The following is a 22,937-nucleotide window of genomic DNA, read 5'->3' on the forward strand; positions in this document are numbered from 1 at the left end:
TTAGGGGGTTTAAGTGATTACGCCCCCCCCACCCCACCCCACCACCATGGCTAAGTTCACCGCTCCCCCCCCTAAAACCCCCTCCACCCCGGGTGTCTATGGGAGCCCGGCTCTTAAGGCGTAGTGTGGTCGATGTCATCTACTACAGAGGATGAGGAAGGGGTGGGGGGGCGGTGGTGGTGACAAATGTGACTCTGATACAGAAGGCACTGTGGCTCTGTAGGGGGGGTGTTTCCTTTTTCTTTTCTTTTTTTTTAAAAGAAGGGCAGAGGGGTTTCAGGTTTTTGCGCCCAAGACCATCGACAAAAAAATACCAAAACAAAAACTCCCCCTTCTATCCTCTGTTGTCGTCGTTATCTCTACGCTCATGCTCAACGATACTATACGAGGCCTTTCAGGAGAGGAGAGGAAGATGGAGAGGGAGGAAGAGGAAGAGGAGGAGGTGGGTGGGAATTTGTGGGATGTCAAGTGACAGTGTGCAAAAAAAAGAAAAAGAAAAGTGGTGTCGATCTTTCACATTTTTCCCCAGATCCACAAGTTCCAGTTTCATTAATCCCTTTTTTAAAAAATTATTATTATCATTATTATAACCTTGTTTTTTTTTACAGTACCACAGCGTTTGCAGTTCACTCCTCCGAAATAATACGATGAGGATGAAGCTGTAATAATGAGGTCTGCATAGAGTCAAAAACATGTGAACTGGGGAGGGAAAGGGAGGGGGGGTTTCTGTTTTCTGGCTTCTGCGACTGCGACGAAAAACAGTTTTTATCAAGAGTAGCTTAGATCGCCGACCGTGTCATGAGCATGAACAGTGTGCAAAATAAATCAATAAATAAATATCTGAAATATCTCTTATTATATACTCTGTCTGTTATCTATTAACTACATCTACGGTATTATATCTAGATTTATCTGTAGGTTATCTTCTATATTTATCTATGTTTTTAATCTTCATCTTGTCCTATAGAGTTATTGAATAGTCAATAGTTTGTTTGTCCCTCATAACAATAAAGGATGAAAGTATTTTTTAAATTCCTAAGTGTTTCTTGTTTCTGTCCTGTGATGCCTTCAGTGTCCTCTGTGTCTGACAAAGCTGAAAGAACAGACGTTGAAGGAAATGGACAGAAGAAAAGAAAAGAAAAGAAAAGAAAAGGAAAGTGAGGACGGAGAGTTTGGTTGATACTGAAGTGGGTTTTGGCAGAGGAGGTTTTGTTTTCGTTCAGCTTTGCTACAACCTCACATGATTGGATTGATTGATCGGTGGTGATTTGGTGAGTGTTCTCTGGTTATCCAGACCTGAGAGAGAGAAAGGGGGGTCGGGGGGGTCGGAGGTGGGAGAGAGAGATTGGCAGGGTGGGGTGGGGTGGGATCAGCATTGGCACAGACAGGCAAGACGGGTGGACGAACCCAACCGGACAAACAAACGGACAGTTATGGTGTGTCCCAGCCAGGCTGTCCTGTGTGGTCAGAGGGTGCATAATGTTTGCTGATAACTGCCCCCTGGTGGCCAAAAAAAGAAAAAGAAAGATAAACGAAAAACAACACCACCAAATACTCACTCACACCCTACAACACTGTATGCCGTCAATACTGTGTCGACCTGAACAGAAGGAAACGATTGAGATTTTTGAACCCTTTTTTCCCCCCGTTTTTGGCTGCAAATGAAAAAAAAAAACAGGATCGTCCTTTTTACCTCTTTACGTTCTCAATAAACTTAAAACAACCCCCCCACCCCTCAAGCTCTGGATGTGAATTCTTGATCTTTGGGTTGGTAGAACACTGAACCCCCCAACCCCCAATCATTCATTGCAACCCCACCACCCCGAACCCTTGGCCTCTATACCTCCACCTCCACCTCCACCTCCAACATTTCTGAAGAGAGAGTGTGTGTATCTTAAGAGGTTTGCGTTACAACACGCAATGCTGCAAAGTGAGTGTTTCCCCAAGCCGTCATCGCTGCCGAAACGTTGCAGAAAAGGCATCAGGAACCCGGTAAACGTCATTTTAACGGAGGTGGGGGGGTACAGTAAGTAAGGGGGGGGGGGGGGCGGGATCATCAAAAAACATAAAGGATGTAAACAAGATGGACATAGCATAGCCTACTTGAACTCCAAAGAACATGACAACAAATCTACAGCAACAGTTCTATCAATCAATCAGTCAATCAATCATCATCATCATCATCATCAGTAACATCATCATCATCATTGTCATCGTCATTTTGCATTGACATTGATATCATTATTCATAAGACTATCATCATTAACAATAATAAATCAAGTGTGGTTAAGAGGTCCGCTCCTCTCCTGCTCTTTCTCCCTCTTGTTTTCTTGAGGACGACGAGGAAACCCGTCGTTTTTTTGTTTTTTTTGTTTTTTGTCCGTTTTTTTTTCTCCAAAAACAGGTCGTAGCCTATAGAAACGCCCCAGAAAAACAGCGTCGTCGGCTGTCCAAAAAACTGAGACAAAACAAATTAGCCGCCGACGGTTTGACGGACGAAAGCCCCGTTTTCATGTTTGTTTTTTTTTCAAAAAACGGGGGGAAAAAAGGAAAAACGTCTGAGATGTAAGAGAGAGAGAGAGAGAGAGTCTGAGAGAAGAGAACTTCTTTTTTTTTGTAAACCTAAATGCAAAGTTTTTTTCCTATAAAGCCCCCCTAGGTCCCACCCACGCCAGTTAGATTTCCTTTCTCTAGTATGTATTTAATCAATCATGCAGGTTTTCCATCAAATTTTGGACTCCGAAAAAGATCAAAGGAGGAGGCTGAGCGAATGCAACAGAAGAACCAAGCTCCAATGTCCGAAGAAGAACAAGAAGGAGAAGTAAATCGATAGAAGAAATACTGAAGAAATTAGTCTTTTTCCCCATCCCTCCTTTCCACTCCTCCGCCCCCCGATCGACTGTGTGATGTCATTTCCTCTCGGGTCGTCCGTCGCCGTTGCGCTGAGATGAGTAACCCGGAGGGGGAGGGGGAGGAGGAGGAGGAGGAGGAGGAAGGGGCTGGGCTTCGCCAAAAGTGTCCGACTCCCTTCTCTAGTGACCCCGAGCTCGCCCCCCGCCCCCGTAGCGCACTCGAAAAAGGAAGCGAGCCCACACCTCCCCCTCCCTCCCCAGCCTTCACTACCACCGTCGCCGCCGCCAGACAGGAAGAGATGTCACACCAGTTCCGTCAGCATTAAGTGAGTCTTTAACAGTAAACAGAGATGATAAAACTCATCGAATATCAGCCAGCGCTGTGATTGGCTGGTTTTTGCAGTATAGGCGGAGCTTCCTGGTTCTGTCCCTTGGAAAGGAAAAAGGTTAAAGATAAGAAGTGGTTGTTCTCCCTTTTTTTCTTTTCATTGTTTGTCATGTAAAGTTTCATTTTTGTTCTTCATTGTTCAAGTTTGATTTTTCTGGAGGCATAGCTTGGCATGTAAGGGGGTTTAGAGGAGGAGGAGGGGGGAAAGGGGGAGGGGAGGAGAGGGGGGTCCTGGCTTTTTGTTTATCATTTATTTTTCTTTAAACATCGCATCTGTCGCGGAGCAGAGTCAAAAGCGGGTGGCCTCTGCGCTCCGGCTCATTTTTCTCAGGCTTTTTACTTTAGCGGACTGGCCGGCGACATGGTTGCACGCATCGGATGAAAACTAACCAATCACGCGTCAGTCTGGGAGAAGTGCTTTTTTTTTTTTTGGGCCTCGTAAACTGCGGTGGGTCGTGGCCGATTTTCACAGCGGCATGCTCCTTCCATCGTTCCCTCGTGCTCCCACCGCGCCTCTCTCTTCCTCTCCTGCAGCCTGGCCTTCCCGGACAAGCAGAGAATTCTGGGAAGTGTAGTTCTGAGACTGAGAGAGAGGCAGAGGCAACCTGAGCCCTACGTTACCTTAGCTGTCTCTCTTTTTTTCGTTTTATCCGTGTGCTGCTCTGTCACTCATTCGAGTCTTTACACCAAATGTGTAAAAGGCTACTGCAGCACCATCACCCCCTCCCCTCTGCCCCTTCCTCTCATTTAGAGTCCGCGGGGTGAGGGTAGAGGGTATCGAGGGCATTTCCACCGCTGCTTTTATCAAAAGTCTACATATCCAAGGCCAGAGCACCGGAGGCTGCTGTTCTTCTTCTCCTCTCCTGCCTTTATCCCTCGCTCCGTGTGGTCGCTAGCACCAGTCGTCTTCGTCCGTCTCGCTATAAGGTTCATGCAGGCCCTTACGGGGCCCTCTGGCATGGGGGGGGCGGTGGTGCGGGTGGGGGGGCACCCCGGGTGGTCCCCGTCGATGCGGCGAAGGCGAGGACGAGCGGTAGCCGTTGGGGACCCTACGTGGATGCGGGTGAGGGGGCGGAGGGGGCCCGTGGCGGGCAGTCCTAGGTGAGCGTGGGTGTGGGTGAGGGTTCCCCCCATGTGGATGCGGGTTGCCATGGGAGAGGCTTTGCTCGTAGGCGGGGGGCTCGTGGTGCCGCTCGTACTCGTAATCATGCTCGTAGAAGGGCCCGTCCCCCTCCAGGCTGTCGCCCGGCGGGGGTCCGCTCCAGCGGCCTCGGTGGGGCGACCTAGGCGAGCCGTGGAGGGGCGAGCGCGGGGACTGGTGCCTGGGGGAGCGCGGCGAACCGTGCCGGGACGAGGAGCCCCCGTGGTGGGGAGAGGCCTGGCGTGACGGGGGCCGGTGGTGGTAGCCTCTGTCGTGATCTGGCGGGGAGAAGTGTCGGGGGGAGGGCGAGCGCAGGCGGCCGGGCCCCGGGGGGCCGTAGCTGGGCTTGCGGACGGCGGGGGAGTAGGTGACATGCGGACGGGGGACGGCGGGGGTCTGGGGCAGCTGGCGACGACCTCTCCGTGGAGTGCTGGTCCCCGAGGTGGAGGGGACCGGGCTGCCGCTCACCGAACTACTGCCCTACAGCAAAATGTAAACAAGGAAAATCAAAACGCACCACAACAACAACAACAACAGAGACCAGCATAGAGCAGAGTGGTGGTGAGCAGAGATAGATAGATAGATAGATAGATAGATAGATAGATAGATAGATAGATAGATAGATAGATAGATAGATAGATAGATAGATAGATAGATAGATAGATAGATAGATAGATAGATAGATAGATAGATAGATAGATAGATAGATACCATTGAAAATCATTCAAAAACGCAGTGATGAGGCAAAAAATTGACACCAAGAAGCCACATGTCACATTGAAGGAAAATGGACAGAGAGAGAAACAGTGACAAAGAAAAAAGCATAACACAACAAAAAAGAGAGATTGATATCCATAAGTAAGTGTATGCGAAATAACCACGCGTGAACTGTCACTGGATAACACTAATAACAGCTGTTTTTCGGTGGCAACGCACAAAAAAATCAGGCGCATTGGGATCAAAACATTTAAAATCCAAAAGACAAACACAGATCGATTGAGTTTCATTGGTAAAGTATGATGTTCAGTACCATCATCAGCGCTGAAGGATCTGTGATGGTACAGGACATCATCATCAGTAAAGAGCTTTAGATCTTCTACAAAATGTTAAACTTAAGAAAGAAGAAAGAGGAAAAACCGAGCGGTATTAGACAGTATTAGGAAACTGTCCCTAGACGTTTTTATGGCCCTTGGTTTTCGTCTTGGTGCCTTTGGAGCCCACCTGTCTGTGACCTCGTCCGTCCGGCCCCTCGCTGGGCGACCGGGACCACTGGCGGTCTTGGGGGTGCCTGGGAGGGTAGTCGTGACGGTCGGGGCCGTAACGCTCTTTGTCCATGGAGCTGTGGTGGTGGTGATGGTGATGATGGTGACGACGGTCCTTGGTCCGGCCGCGGTCCCGCTCGTGCTCCTTAGGTGGGAGGTCGCCCGACTGAGTGGTGGTGCTGAGGTCTGTGCCCAGCCCTAACAAGGAGATGTCTCAGTTTACATTTGTCAGAGCAAAGACACTCATTGCAACCGTCAAAAAGATGATACCTGATACAAGATTACAGCATCAACCGAAAGTTATTGTGGTGGATAAAAGATTCAAGCTTCAACTTCAGCTTCAAAGCAAACAAGACAGGACTGTGGATGGTCCTACCAACTTTCACTTTTGCTCAATCAGTCACACAAGGCTCATTCCAACCACAGGAACTTTCCACTGGAACCTTTTTGAGGAACTCTGTGCATTTTGACCACAGGAGCCAGGGTTTAAATCTAGTTCCATGGTGATCTTTGGTGACCACTGATCTATCCACCAAAGAAAAGTCCCTGAACCAAGGGTTGTACTTTCCAAAGGTTCGGTAACCTTTGGGGGTGTCGAGTACTGGCTGCATTTTATTTAATCCTCCAAGTTTAAAAGGCCACAGCTGCCTGAAAGTTGATTAGTTTTGATTAGTTGATGTTTTGATTACAGAATGATTTTTCATTGTAGACCAAGAAAAGAAGAACATACAGCAGATGAACCTACAATGAAGGCCTTGCTGAAGCCGATATCTAGCTTGAAATGGAAATCTGCGACCTGCAACAAAAAGGTCTGCTCCAAATATCAATGGGAGAAGTCCAGGAAGAAGTTAAAGGACTGCAAAGAAAATGAAGAACTGCAACAACCCAGTGTGGTTTGGGTTGTTGTTGTCCATACGTCATTGGACTGATTTGCATAATCTTTCCGGACTTAAGGCTGTGGTGGAAATGTGGCCAACAATAGACCACAGGAACCTTTCAGTTCCAGGTACTTCATGGTCAAAATGTTGTACGATGATGTAATACACTAATTAGCACATTCATAAGGTCACTGCATCTTATTAGCATTCAGCATAGTGTCAGCTGGTTTCAGCATTTGCCTCTTTTCTAGTCTCTCCATTCATATACAAGGAGTACCGGCAACTCCCGTCTACAAAAAGACGATTTAGGGTTTTGTACCAGATTCGTCTGAATATAAGGGGGTTTCGAAAAGAAGAATAAAAATGTAAACTTGTGGATTTGCTTGGATGACACAAGAGTAGTTACATGTAGAACAAGTAGAAGTAAGTTAAAACCCCATCTTCACTCCTGAGGCTGGAAGCAGAGCGGAGGACCCTCCATCAGATTAGAGGACTCTCCAATTATGAAGGGGATTTAGAGCTGAACTGTGCCAGCCTTGTTGGATTAGTTTTACAGCTGAAGCATGCAATTTGCACTCACAAATGAGTGATGAAGTGAGTTATCTGCTAGCAAGATGTTCTTTTCAAGGACTTCTTTGTGCCAAAGCTTGACTTGCATGAAATTTAGTGAATATGACAAGAAGTCTCCTCTCTTACCTTGATGAATGGACAGATTACTTTTGATTACCTCAAAGAGCTCGTTGAAGCTCTAAGGCAGTGGGACTGTGATCATGTTAAAGACACTACACTGTTTTATTATCGCTACATGTCTAAGGTCAGCGATGTCAAACTCAAATAACTGTATATAAGAATGGATGTAGCCCCTGGCTAAGTCTTTGGCTAATCAAAAAAGGGTAACGAGGTGGAGAACAGAAGAATGATATAAAAACTGACCAACGCACAGTTGTCATGAGGAAGGAAATTGGTCGCATATGTTTTTTTGTATCAGGCTGTAAACATGTTTGTTTCTGCTGTAATGTTTGACATTAAGGAGTCTACAGGATTGACTCACTTTTGGAGCAGCCTCTAGTGGCCATTAGATGAACTGCAGTTTTCTAAAGCTTAATTTTCCGGCGTTTGGCATTTGGTTGAACTTCAGTATTTCCATAATTTCGTACACTCACTCTAACATTTATAACAAGTCTACATTTTGTTCTCTCATTGATTTAGAAGAGTATTGATTTCAATGACTTTAGAGAACTTTTTACGTGGTTGCTGGGGATTTTGTGAAACTGGCATTTCTGATGGCAGTTTGCCCCCCCTCCCCCATCCCCTCAGGTAGAAGGACACAGCTGAAGTTCAGCTTTTTTCCAGAGGCTATGACATTGACGAGCTCAATGTCTCATTATCTGAACCCTCTGCTCCTCTTCTGATGCTGCTGTGGACTTTATCTTGTCTTTTATTCACCTGTTTTTACTGTCACTTTATTGTGCTGGGACCTGGGTAACAAATTTCTTTCTGTACATGTGAAAGCATGACAATCAAGAATGACAAAACAGGAACTTGAACCCACTGACAAGGAAAAACATTTCCTCCGGCTCAAGGACTTAAGTAATATACAGTTTTCTTGCTAATTTCAGCATTAGCAAGTGCTCAGTTAAAGTTGTGAACTGTCCCTAAAGTGACACCACCAATCTATGCAGGAGTGAGCCTGCACCAATAGAGGGGGCCTGCTCTCAGATTGAGAGTCATAACTTGAACATGTGCAGATGCTGCTGGTCCTGTTGTCAGGTATCTGGCGTGGACGGCGGCTCTGAGCGGCTCACCCGTGTCTGCATCGGTGTATCTGGTCAGAGATCGCTGCGAGGTGCGGTGACTCCTTTCCCTGTGCCGGCGTCCTCCTCCGCCGTGCCTCCCCTCCTCGGACACCACCCTCTCCAAAGAGTAGTCGTCCAGCCTCACGCCTCGGCCCGTGCGCCCGTGGACCAGGCTGGAGGTGGAGCGACGCATCGGACTGGTGTCGGTGATGGTCTGTGAAGGACGGAGGAGAAGGAAATACAGACAAGAAGGGAGAACATAAAGTAGGAAAAGGAGAAAATGAGATAAAAAATAGTGGGGGAGGGAAAGAAAGACAGAAGAGGACATAAGTGAGATTCAATGCAACCTTTATGAACATACACTTTGTTGACTTTTGCTGAGCGAATGACTCTCCCACAGAGATTTTTGCCCATTGGATGACCAATATCTAACTGACCAATATCTAACTTCAACAACAGGACCTGATCACTCCTGGTTTAGGTGGGTGGTGGTTAACCACACTTAGACAATTCAGATTTCCACAAGTTAAAAAAAAACCAGGAAGACTTTCTGTCACTTTCTGTCACCCCCCCAAAAGCGCCTGAGATCCCTGACGACTTCATCTTGGCTTTTTTTGACAAGCACATGCTTCTCCACCAAAAACATGGAGGGTATGAAACGGACAGAGATATAAACAGGGAACTGACAGGGAGAGAAGAAAAAAGGGGCAGAGAGACAGAGCAAGCATGAAGGAGGGCTGTATAGAAGACCAGCATGCCTCACATGCACAAGGCCGAGGAGCCCCATACTGGACGCTTTAGCCAACGGCAGCCAAGTTTCATCTGGATCAAACTCGGGCTGGGAGTTGGACCATCATCAGATCAGTTCTGGGTTTAATTAACCTCATTGTCCATCTTTTTTTCTTCTTATTTCGCAACAATAGCAAAAGAAGGGAAACATCTGACTTTTTTCATGTGTTGACCATTTACGTCTCACACATGTTTCCCAACACAGGGCTTGATGTAAATCAAACAAGGCAGCCATGTGGATAAAAAACTAACCTCAGAGCCTGGTCAAAATGATCTGTGACAACCCAACAGGAAAATCCTACAGAACTGATTTATTAATCATAATAATAATAATTCAAACTAAACATCATTAGTGATATATTGGAGATATTCACTGTAGAAACAACATGATATAATGTGGAGACTACTGTAGGTAAAGTGTATTCTACATCTATATTTTACCTTGTGTGTGTATCCATGTGTGTGTATATGAATAGAAAACTAATCAAAGTGCACTTTCTTCAGCATTATTAATTATTCAGCCTATTTGTTTGTACTGTAAATTACAATTTATAAAGGAACTGACTCAATTTAAAGGTAAATGTTTCCTTTAAAGCTCCATACAGTATAAAGGTAGATGTTTGTATTAAAGCTCCATACAGTATAAAGGTAGATGTTTGTATTAAAGCTCCATACAGTATAAAGATATAAAGTGTATCATGTGGGACTTGTGTTGTGTTGTGTGATTTTCCTGCTGGGTTTGTATCAGACTCTTCTGACCAGGACTCGAACTCTCGACACTCTGAACTCCCACCCCTAACCCAGAAATATTCACATCGCCCTGACGACCAAGCACACGTCAAGTCTGCAAGCAGCACGACACGGGAGGAGGAGTCACCGTCCTGAGAGGAGCTGCACTACACACACACACACACCACACACACAGTGTACAGTCTTGTGTGTACACTCTCTGAGCAGCCCGACACAAGCCATGCACGCCCCCCGTGGGCAGCTACACATGTAGGGACACACACTTACACACACACACTCAGAAAGGATGTGTATTTTTTCACATTTTCTGTGTGTCTATTCTGGGATGACACATGTTTGTTTCTTTTCAATAAAAATATCAATAATATTATTTCATATTATTTGCACCGAGGACATGTTTTATATTCAGGCTTCACACTTATGAGGAACTCAGTGTTGAGATGTTTTCAGTCTGTTGTGTGGCTCTGATGGGAAAAATTAATCTGTTCTTTAACAAATAGACTTGATTAAATTCATAAAAAATCACTTAGATCTAAACCTTTACACAAGAAATTCAACTTATAGTGCAAAAATAGACACTTCATACAGGTTTAATGATAAAATTAGGTAGTTATGATATCCGAGTATTAATATTTGCAGAAACAGTGGCACTAAGAGCATTAATGTGGCATTAATGCCTCTTAATTGAATCGTATTTGTCTGTATCTCGCTATGAATGTTTCTAAAATGCTTCACTGATATGTTATGTCTTTCCTTTTAATATCTACATTTATTTCAGTTTTTTTCTTTACTGGTTTTATTCTCTTCAAAATATCACCTGCCTTTTTGCATTATACAATACTGATACTATATTTGCACAAAACATTGATAATGAATTGTGCAGGAGAAGTTGGAAGCCAAAAGAAGGCTTATACAGACACATCCCTTTACTTAAATAAACAACGATGGATTAAATGATAATACAGAAATTGATTAATAAGCGATGTACATACGAAATGAAACACACAGATTTACAGATCCAAAAAAGTGTGGCAAATCTTTGACAAAGTATTAATCTTTTCAGATGTTTTTTTTAACAATTATAATGTTTTAATACCTTAACTTTTATCTTCGCTTTTATCTTTGCTTTAGTATTGCTTCTAAGTGCAACATAAATAAAGTTTGATTGATCGATCAATTGATAAAACTGCCCTTATATTAACACTTATTCATTTCTAAAACATCAGTAGCTCCACTAAAAAGCTACAAACACTGATGTCATCCAGCTGAAGACACACAGGAGAGATGAAGATGACACAGCCTCCATGCACTCGTCGACTCTCCGTCCATCCATCACAACTCCTCCACCTCTCAGGCTCCTCCAAGACTGCGTTTGGCCAAAGCAACAAACACCCACACACCCCCTCCCCCTCCCCTCGGTGTGTGAATACACCACCTCCACCTCCACCTCCTCTCCATCACATCATGACATCATCACAGCGAGACTCAGCTCCGTCTCGTCATGCACGACCGATCATAACATGGTAATAACATGATAATAACATGATAATAACATGATAATAACATGACCATAACATGCCGGCACGCTGCCACCGCCCCGACCCCTGCACAGGCCAACAGTCACACATCAGGCCAGTCCATGCGTTTCTCAAACACTGTTGACCCCAGTCTGCAGCGATGCAACGGACTACAACACACACAGAGGTAACACACGCACGCACGCACGTACGTAGACTCACACACTCGCACACACTCGCATACACTGCGAACAAGCACAAGTCCAGGGAAAGTCGTCACAGAAAACAAACAATGGGGGAAGCAGAGAGACTGCAACACGAGCAGAGAGAGAGAAAGAGAGAGAGAAAGAGAGAGGGAGAGGTGATCAAACTGGATCTGACCAGTGACAGTTTGGCTGCAGTTGATTTAACACACTTGCAGTACCAGGTGGGCGGAGCTTAGGCTGCTGCATCAGCACCGTGCAGGTGGTGTCTGCAGCAGAGCAGTGAATTAGGCTGAATTTGTGTGACTGTGATGAAAATGCAACGCAAACTATAAAGGCTGCTCGCTGAAAAACTGCCCCTGAAGGCAACGCGCATCAGCGGTTTTGCATGAATTTCCCTCTAAAACAACTCTGTCTGGTAACTTTCTGTTATTATCTCATAGCGTGGTGAATGTGCAGGTCACAACTTGTCCACCAGAGCGTTTTGGAGTTGTTGGATTGTGTATTTGATGAGTTTGATGAGGGAAACCAAGAAATCCCATTAGCCTCCGTATAGCGTAGCTCTGAGCAGCTCGCGGCTCTGCTCCGCCGTTCTAAAAATAGCTTGCACCGACAATTAAAGGTAACGAACCTGCTAAAACTATAGGGATTATGGCAATGGGCCAATTTGCCAAAATGTTGAACTATCCCTTTAAAATAAAGTTTGATATAATGAAAATCCTGCAGGTGACAAATCAACCAATCAGAGAGCAGAGTGGGTGAACGCAACCAACAAACTACAAGCTGCTGCAGATCCAGATTGAAAAGGGATAGATAGATAGATAGATAGATAGATAGATAGATAGATAGATAGATAGATAGATAGATAGATAGATAGATAGATAGATAGATAGATAGATAGATAGATAGATAGATAGATAGATAGATAGAAAGAGAGAGAGAGAGGTGTACATACACTGAGGTTATTTCCTCGCGGCCTGTGTCTCCTCCGCTGCAGAGCAGGCAAACACAGAGATGATACGTAGAGCAGAGCAGTGTAGCACACACGCACACGCATACACGCACACACACACACAGAGCATAGGCCCGACGTAGCGTAGCCGCCGGGGGGATCGAGGAAGAACAGAGAGCAGAGGCAGCAGAAAGAGACAGACGTGAATAAATGGACAGAAAGAAGAAGAAACAATGAAAGATAAGAGGATGAGAGGGGGAGAGGAGGAGGATAATGGGATTATTGGGAGGAGATAAATGTGTTTCAGGCGGGAAAAGAGAGGAAATAGAGGGAAAGGGGAGGAGACAGATGGAAGATACAGTATATGTATGAAAAGGGAGAGAGGAAAAGAAGGGAAATTATCGTGAGGAGAAAGAGAAAGAAAGAGAAAGAGAGAGAGAGAGAGAACCCAGTTAATTTTAAAAGAAGACCAGAGCACACACACATATAAGAGCGAGGAGGGTGTGCCAGCGAGCGAGAGAGGACAGGGGACAATGTAAGATGCATGTGCGCACACACACACACACACACACACACACACACACACACACACACACACACACACACTCAAACACACACATACAGACTCACACTGACACTCAAACACACTCACACACACACACACTTACCGAAACAGCATGAACTCTCTGTAAGGCAGAGCAGTGTTAGAGGACAATAAGTAACAGTGTACTGACACACACATATATTCTGTATACACAATATAACACACACTCACACATTCACACACACACCCACACACACAAACACAGATAAAAGACATGGCTGCCTTCCTTCATGTCCAGTTACGTCCTAATTAAATTAAAACACGTCTAATTATCTCAACACCAGGACTAATGACCAGTACAGACACTACACTCAGGTCAGGGAGCGCTCGTTTTAATGAAGGTGCAGCGCCAAATGGGGGCGGAGCTTAGTTATGAATAAATGTTCTGTTTTTTTTTAATTATTAAAAAGCATTTATATGTTGTTGTTTTTTTCTATTTTTCCTCATTGAACTGAAGAATGATCGATATCTCAGGTGACATGGGAGTAAAGGTAAATATTTCAAAATAAAAGCCCTCTTTGATATTTATGAATGTGATTTTTTGTCTCTGAACCTTGGAGCATGTTGAACCTGTTAGATGTTACATTACATGTGCAGTTATGATTATTTCATGGCTCTTAATGTTTAAATAAAAAGCCTAAAAACTAACAACAAAAATATGTTAATTATCAACAGCACTAGCAAACTGACTGATGAATTTCAGAATAAAAGGGACTTGATCATGTAGTAGAATATAAACATACTTGTTATAAGGGTAAATAATAAGTGAACATGTGGGGACCTCTGCTGGTCATTTACTGGGACCGCACACACTGTGCTTCCACTTATGAATTAATTAGATGGGTAATTAAATTACACTACTGAAGTCATTAATTCATCACTGACTTTTAATTTGAAAATATTTTCCATGTCTTAATGCAAAAAAATAAAGCAAGAGATGTTTATCAACTTGGATGATGTTACATTTTATATTGTTCTATCATCTGGGCTTTTATTTTGAAATATGTAGCTCCAAATTTGTCTAAAATTCAACAAGAAAATACAAATTCTGATTTAATGATCTCGTTTTTCAGATTCACTCTATGTAAAAACATACGGTACATTTACTCCTCACTGTTGTGAGTGTTTGGAGAGTTGTGTTGTATATTCTACATTTAAAATGAAATGGTATATAAGTCCACAGCTTTAATTAGAGGATAAGTTAATATAAACCTAACTATCGAATGATTAGATGCCGCTCTGTGAATTTTACACTTTATCCACACCTCCTCCTCCTCCTCCTCCTGCTGCTGCTCATACAGAAACACTTCACTGAGTTACCAACACACCAGAGTGAGAGCAACATGACTACAGATGCAGTGAGGATGGACGTTGTGTGAAGAGTGTAACTGCAGCCAGAGGCTTCGTGCTAAAGTTTCCTCCTCCGTCCAAGAAAACATTTTCACATTTCATTGTGGAAAAAGTGAAAAGATCGATTGATGGGGGACACACAGGGAGCTGATGGGAAACATGTGGGTTTTTTTATCCTGCAGCAGGAAACACTGAATGAAAAGTCAGACTATTAAACCAAGTTCACATCTGGCTTTAAAATGCTACAATCTCATGTAAAAATACACATGTTGTTATAGCTTTTAGAAGAACAACAGACTGATGTGTTGTCAGTCATTCATCCTGCACAGTGCTCCAATTAAATCAGCTTTCATCCATTAGGAATAATAAAATATGTTTGCGTCATTATGAAACTGATAGAACAAACGCTCCTTCTATGCTGAAACGATGTGGCCCAGATCAACTCAACCCTTTGGTGCAACTTGGATTTGTTCACACCTGATCTTTTTATTGTTTTATTTTATTTTATTGTAGACAGAAAGGAGTGTGTTAAAGGGGAACTGTGCAAGTCCAGTCGCCTTTTCTCTGTTTTGGTTGCTTTTGCTTTTTTTTCTTTCTACAGGGTTAGGGTCGGATTGCCACTCACAGCTCCGTCTCGTAACGTTCTGTTATTATCTCACAGCGTGGTGAATGTGCAGGTCACAACTTGTCCACCAGAGCGTTTTGGAGTTGTTGGATTGTGTATTTGATGAGTTTGATGAGGGAAACCAAGAAATCCCACTAGCCTCCGTAGCGTAGGTCTGAGCAGCTCGTGGCTCTGCTCCGCCGTTCTAAAAACATCTTACACCGACAATTAAAGGTAATAAACCTACAGCTATGACTATAGGGATTATGGCAATGGGCCAATTTGCCAAAATGTTGAACTATCCCTTTAACCATCGCAATTACTCTGAAGCTGTTTAATTAAGGTAAAAAATTTTGCATAGTTCCTCCTTAACGCCAGGTGTGAACAGGGAAATGTCTAGTAATTGATAAAATTTACTGATTAAAATATTTTTTTATTCTTTCTTTACACCCCATCTTTCTTTCTTTCTTTCTTTCTTTCTTTCTTTCTTTCTTTCTTTCTTTCTTTCTTTCTTTCTTTCTTTCTTTCCATCCCCCTCTCTCTGTCTCTTTCTTTCTTCAAAGTCTTCCACTGTTACAATTTTTTTAAAGAAGAAATAAAAAAATATATATATACGTTTTTTGTTTTTTTTAACCAATTACTGTTATTTTTAGAATTATGAATAATAACCACACCCAATCTTCAACTGTATTCTAAACTTTCTCAAATATAAATCGAGTTCAAATAAAATGCAGCATAAGAAAATATCTGAGGTGGCGAATCTTTTGACTGCATGATGTGATCGCAGAGTCGCCAGAGATTTGTGATCATTTGCCTCAGAGACAATAGATCTGACCCTAATAGCCAAATGTGAACATCTGTCACATCTGGAGAGAGAGGATTTCAGAGCGAGTCTTTTACATTTGAACATGTCACGTCCAGATCTGTAGCTAACTAAAGTTCATAAACAGAAAATTTAGGCTTCGATTTAAACACCTCACATCACACACTGACTCACCCTCTGTCTTTCACACACACACCTACACACATACACATAAAAACGCACACACACACACACACACACACACACAGCTTTGTTAGGTGTCAAATTCAGCTGTAAAGTAGTGATCACACATTTCTTCGATGAACCAACAAGCTACAGTTGATGATGTAGGCTACGTTTCACTTTTAAATGACATTTGTTCAGTTTTGCCTCCACGTGCTTGTGTTTGTATCCAAATGTTGCAGAAACACTAATAAAAGAAATAAAAAATTAAAGAATAATAGTAATAATTTTTGTTTTTTTGTCTGATTTTCATTATCAGTGGTGACGAGTGACAGGAACTCTGGCCACAGTTTACACAGGACAGACACACCAAGGATTCATGGAAATGGAGGGAGGGAGGAGGGGGCAGGAAGAGGGTGGAGGGTGGGAATTATTCTATATTATATAGATTTTATAGATATGTATATATTTAAATATATATATACATATCTAGGACACTTATCCAGCTGACACACACACACACTGCACGCTCAGTGGAGGAGCAGCAGTGGCGGGTCGGCATCTGGAGAAGTGTGAGGGTGAGAGTGACGGGGATGGGGGGTGGAAGAGAGGGGGAGGAGGAGGGGGAGTCTGACAGAGGGAAGTGATTTTTTTTTATAAAAGTCTCTCTGTATCCTTTGTTGCATCCTGAACCGTGTTCCCCCGTTCAGAAATTAAACATCTGTCCATAACTGGAAAGATATGAGTCATCATAGAGTTCAATAAAGATTTTAAAATGTTAAATAAGTAGAATATAATAAAATATAAATAAAAGGTAACACTTTATAATAAGTACACACTATAAAGCATTAGTTAAGCATTAATAAATACTGAATTCTTCATTTATAACGCATGAATACTCATTAGTATGTAGTTTATAAATACAGTTAGTGCTTATCAATGATGAATAAAACATTTTTAACTGTATTTATGAACTACATACTAATGAATATTCATGTTATAAATGATCAATTCAGTATGTATTAATGCTTAACTAATGCTTAATAGTGTGTACTCATTATAAAGTGTTACCAAATAAAAATATAGACTTGATAAGTATATGTTACACAAGTCTAAGCAATCATTAATGTTAATGGCTTCTTGTGTACTCACTTTTGTTTTGTGTTTAAGAGAAACATTAAGAATAAAGAATAAAAACAAAGCAAATCCAAACTAATCGATTGGAAACTGACACTAGATATCAATCAATATCTCTCTGAACACAACGTATCTGTACCGACAGTATTTGGGGGCGTTTGGTTCGGATGCAAACAGAGACTTTATTCCGTTCACTTCTACTGTCCTCACTCTCTAACGAGTAAAACGATGGACAATGACAGTGATGGTGGTGAAGGTGAAGGTGATGATGGTGATGGTGATGGTGGGATGAAGGTGCTCACTTGGTTGTCTGCCGAGAGGCGGGGCATGGAGAGGGTCCGCCCATGCCCATCCATTGGGTGATAGGGCTCAGTGTCGGAGTACCCGTCCCGCCCCATCTCCCTCATCTCTACCGTCTGTAAAACACAACCAGAGGGGGGGCGTGACCACTGTCTGTCTGTCTGCTGAGGGGGGAGGGGGGCGTCGACTTATTATAAGAGGGGGAGGGGCTAACTGAGGTGGGAGGGGCAAGATAGAAACTCAATGAAAGTTTAGCAAAAAAGGGATTTCAGATTTCTGTATCTTTAAGCAGTCCCTCCAGAAAAAAGAGATTACGCGATTACGCGATTATGCGATAATGCGTAATTTAATGCATAATCAGCTAAAGTGTGCATATTAAGCAGGGGGGATGCGCATGTTTTCACGCCGCACTTTTGCTGCAAAAATCACAGTTTTTCGCACATTTTTGTTGCAGAAAAGTCACATATATCTTCACAGAAAGTTAAAAAAACGTTGCATTTTTTCTTTACACAGGCGGGAGCAGCCATTTTTATCCTGAAGTGACGTAATTACGTGACAGGAAACGTTACTGACTCCCGTGAGAAGATTAAGAAAATCGGCGGGAATTATTTTTATTTATTTATTTTTAAAGAAGTTGTAGCGTTTTCTTTATTTTGTAAAGCTACAAAACTTTTTTGACTCTGGGAAGTTTTTGTAAGTTTGAGTCATGATAATCAGGTTTTGAAAACAAGATGAGCACTTTATTTAATATTCTCAGCAGCACTTTCCGTGATGTCGTCTGTTGCTCATCATAGGACATCATTATAAATGACTCATGTGGATTTTATAGCTTTTATGTGAGATTTTTTAATGTGGGTTTTTACGTTGGTGTTTGTATGTCTAACTGTTCGGAGCCCAAACTAATGTCAATTTTCTGTCCTTGTGATAGACAATAAAGAATTTAATAGAATTGAAATTGAAATTGACTCCTTTTACATGAAGGTAGAAGCCCAGTGAGGACAGGATGTTCCTTCTTTGTCATCAAATTGCCAGTTCCTGCAATTTTATTAATTAATATAAATGCATAAATATCTCACACATTTTTTAATGTAAACCCGCTGCATAATCAAGGTGAGTGATTGATGATCTTTGCCCCGGAACTATCACAAAGCATTTTTCTGGAAGGACAGTTTAAGAACTTATAGCCTGATATATGGATGAGATTTTTTCTGAACCAAAATCACCCAACACTGGGGCAGTAGAGATCTCAAACTGCATCTACATCTCTGTACATCATCTACAGGACTGGACAAAGAGAGAGAGATGAGGAAGCTCTGGGGGAGTGTGGACGTCCCAACAGACAAGCGAAAGTAAGAGGCAGTGGAGGAGGAAAAGGTGAACATCATAAAACCAACATCTACCAACTCTATAAGCCACAGACTCAAGAGGAGGTGGAAGAGTGAGCGGAGGGAAAGAAAATAATAATAATAATCATCAAAATAATAATAATAAGGAACAGGAACGAGTGAGATTGAGAGAAAACAGGAGATGAGAAAGTAAGAAGGATGAAGAAACGGTGAAAATAAAGAACAGACAGCACCAGAGTCTTGAACATCCAGCTCTTCGAGATGACGAGACTCACTGACCGGAGGAGAAGCTGGCGTGTGATTGGTTGGTTGGTTTCAGAGACAGGAAACTGGATTTACAAATTAAGAGTCCGGACGATCCTCTGAGAAACTTACAGAAATAAAATACTTACCTGGAAAACCTTTGCTGTCGAACCGCAAACCTTTAAAATCCTGATTCCTCATAGATAAGGAGATCAAATTAACAGCTGCTGGTTTCGATCAGTTCAATAACAAATCAATACCTTCTATAGGAACATGTAGACCATATGAGTGTGATGTTTCAGAGGCAGCGAGCGCAAAGACAGAGGCCGGCGCTGGCTTTAATCGGTGCGTTACCATGGTAGTGGTGGCGATGTGTGTGTTTGCATGTGTGTGTGTGTGTATTCACCATACCTGGGGGTTGTGCCGGTTGTCGTGGAGATCGTCGGGGTAGGGTCTGTCGGGGCTCCAGTTCCCCGTCTTTTGGAACATTTCCTGGGCTTTGGCCGTCACCCACGACTGGCTCTCAGTCATGCCACCCTCAGGAGGTCTGGCACCGCACACACACACACACAAAACACACACATTAACACACACATAAACACACGCATACAAAGGTCAGTCGATTTTAAATCAGAGCCGTCCGCAAGGAAATAAATGACACGAGTGAATCGATGATGTTTTTGACTGTTCAGTTACACATAAAACCTAAAATATCACTTGTTTTCTCATGTAATTACTGAAAAAGTGACAATTTCTATGGCAAGTGGATTTAACATTTAAAAGCTAAGTTTGACTATCTGGAATTAACATATCAACAACTAGTCATAATTACATTTGAGTAGAGATGGATTTTTCATTCAAGATATCTGCAATTCAGTTTTGCCTCATCAAAAAGAACATTTCACAGGGTTCCCACTCTTTTGTTGAAATCATTTTCCAGCACTTTTCCAGGACATTTTCAGCTGCTACAGTATGACGGCCATCACGCCAACACATCCTCCGTCCCATTCATGCTTTGGAGAAGTCTTTTCGACAGTTGTAGCTTAAACTGGAACTAGGAATAGTCGTAATTCAGTTACAGATATCTGTAATTCAAATAGCGGATAACTGCAACTGACTTGTAGATATCTGTAATGACAAACCCCATACACATGAATGGCAAAAGTGAGGTCATTTGTCATAGGAATGTGTAGTATGTGGGTTTGTCATTACTGAATTACAGACATCTGCAACACTTATCCAGTCTGACTTTTAAATGTTAAAATGGCTTGCCATAAATTTCCTTCAGTTTACAGACGTACATATTATTTTAAACTAGTCCAACAGAGACAGTTCAGCCCTGAGAAAAAGACATTTAGGTATTTCCTGTTTGTCTGTGTAACCGATGGACGACAGAAAAACACAGAACAGGAGAAAAGACAAAGAACAGCAAAGGATCTGAGAGCTGCGGAGCTAAAGGCACCTGCTTTGAGACAGCAAAGTTTTGAGAACATGTTTATACTTGAATATGTTTCGTTGTCATTGAGTCATTGTGAATAGTTTGATATTCAAGATCCAACATCTTTCTTTATTTATCCTTCGGTTTTTACTTTAGCTTGTTTGTTTTTACTTCTATTAGTTTTCAGTATTTATCTATTTATCAAACTTTGTCATTATTCTTTGAATATAAACATTTATGTTGGTATATACTTGAAAAAAGTTTATAAAAATACACAGCGATCAGGAATATTTTGGAATAAAGTGTTAAAAAAAAGAAAAAAAAAGAAAGAAAGATCCGACATCATGTTCACTTTGTTGTCAGATATTCTCATACTGTCTGCAACTGGACAATCTGTGCCCCCCTGAAAAAATGTATGTGGATTTTCAAAATAAAACCAGACTTAACACTTACTGTAGAAAAATAATTAAATTAATATATTTTATAATATAAAAAAAAACATACACACAGATCATATACTGCACATTAAACATCCATATTAACTACAAATATATACAGTATGTGTGTACCACTGGTCTACTCACATGCTGTTGATGTTGTCGGGCTGGGTGCTGGGGAGGCCGTTGACGCCCTGCTGCCCCCCCTGTCCGTCGGTGCCCCCTCCCTCAGAGGGCGGCTCCATGCGCTGAAACATTAATGGCGTTCGGTTCTGTGTGAGATACACGACATGGCCTGCAGGCTGGTATCAGGCACACTCAGGGGGGGCAGACACAGGACACAAACACACAGGATGCACTCGCAGCATGCACCCACACGGGGGCGCCATCGGCAAGCACATGGCTGTGGGTCTCCAAGGTAAAGCAGCCTGGCAGACGACAGATCTGAGATCTGCTCACCAGCCGCTTGAACCAGAGCAGAACTTAAAGGAGACATGTTATGCCCCTTTTCCACAAATTACAATAGTTCCCTGGTGTCTTAAAGACATGTCTGTGACATGCTGTGGTCAAAATCCCCCAAGGATCAAACATCACAGCTCTTTTCATCCTCTCTAAACAGCCTTGTTCAGAACGGCTGGTTTCAGTGCCTGTCCCTTTAAATGCAAATGAGCCACTGCTTGCCCCGCCCCTTCTACTGGTAGCAGGTAGGGGTGGTATTACGCAAAAACTGAAAACTAATGACATCATTGCCAGACAACTGAGGGTACAGTTCGTAAAACCACATAGATTTTAACCTACAGAGCCTGCACATTACACATTTCTTTTGTCAATTCTCACATTTTGGGGGTCGGAAGGCAAGACAAACACCCAGATATATGTTAAAGAGCCTTCAAAAAGTGATATTTCCATAATATGTCCCCTTTAAGACATTTTAATATTGTTTACAATACAATATGTTTTGATATTGTTTGCTTATGTAGCTTATAGTTTTAATATGTTGATGCATAATTATTTATTTGACACTGGCACTATGTTGTTGTTTTTTTATACTTCTTAAAAAAGTTCTTTGCTGCTATAGGAGACTGCCGAACGAAATTGCCGAACGTTGTATATGTTTTATGCAATGACAACAATACACTTAACTTAATATGATATTATGTGGATTGATTGGTTCAAGGTCGGCGGGGAGGCAAACTGATCTCAGATCTGTGTCAGGTGGGAAACTTCTACCTTTGGCATTTGAGGTAAAATTGCTCTTAAATCACAGGTGTTGGACCAGATCAATGAAACACATCAGAAAAAAAGATGTTTCACTCAAAAAGAAACCATCTGAGGAGGTTTTTGAGTAAAGCGTCCTTTTTTTTTTTCTCTTTTGGTGTGGGGGAAGTAAACTACACATCTCATCTGATCCTGAACCAGTTGTGTTAAAAAGCAACTTCTGCTTCCTTCAGACAGGACAACAATTAAGGACAGAGGCCGGGAACAGGGACAGGGGGGGATCCTGGGTAATGGAGTCCTCTCAGGAGCGGCCGGTTTCCATGACTACAGCAGCAGCAGCAGCAGCAGCTTGTGTCATGTTGCTGGAAGCTGAGCGGGGCCGTGCTGCAGATGGATCAGAGCCTGTTCAGAAACAAGATGCAGGTCCAAACCTCCTCAGACACGAGACCAGAGGCTCGGAGCGGCTGCACTGTGCAGGAAGAACAACCAGCTTCACTTCAGGAGGAGGAGGAGGAGGAGGAGGAGGGAGTGGAGGCTTCACAGCTGCTTCTAACATCTGGATTATGTGTTATATGTGTAACTCCATCCATTTATTACACAGTGACAGACTGAGTGCGTCTCAATTTAGGGGCGACGTGACCAAGACGTCACATTTCAAAGCATCCAGGCTCCTTTGCAGCCCATTAAAAAAACATATATTATTTGTTTTCCCTTCCTTTTTCTATTTGTAACTGATGTAGTGCAGTT

The 22,937-nt window shown here is 42.7% G+C and overlaps 1 protein-coding gene across 1 annotated transcript in view; it reads right to left on the minus strand.

Annotated features, from left to right (window-relative positions):
- Positions 1 to 3,708: 3,708 nt before the first annotated feature.
- The window catches only part of cacna1ab (calcium channel, voltage-dependent, P/Q type, alpha 1A subunit, b), a 215,910-nt gene continuing 196,681 nt past the window's right edge, over positions 3,709 to 22,937 (minus strand). Inside the window, 8 exon segments of the mRNA XM_085785651.1 lie at positions 3,709 to 4,861; positions 5,603 to 5,841; positions 8,327 to 8,531; positions 12,532 to 12,567; positions 13,197 to 13,214; positions 17,511 to 17,624; positions 19,509 to 19,644; positions 21,120 to 21,244. Of these exon segments, the coding sequence (XP_085641777.1) occupies positions 4,133 to 4,861; positions 5,603 to 5,841; positions 8,327 to 8,531; positions 12,532 to 12,567; positions 13,197 to 13,214; positions 17,511 to 17,624; positions 19,509 to 19,644; positions 21,120 to 21,244 (1,602 nt within the window). The 3' untranslated portion in view covers positions 3,709 to 4,132.

Source organism: Trachurus japonicus, chromosome 1, assembly GCF_045865225.1.
Source record: "Trachurus japonicus isolate A0001 chromosome 1, Traja_1.0".
In the NCBI taxonomy this organism is placed as follows: Eukaryota; Metazoa; Chordata; class Actinopteri; order Carangiformes; family Carangidae; genus Trachurus; species Trachurus japonicus.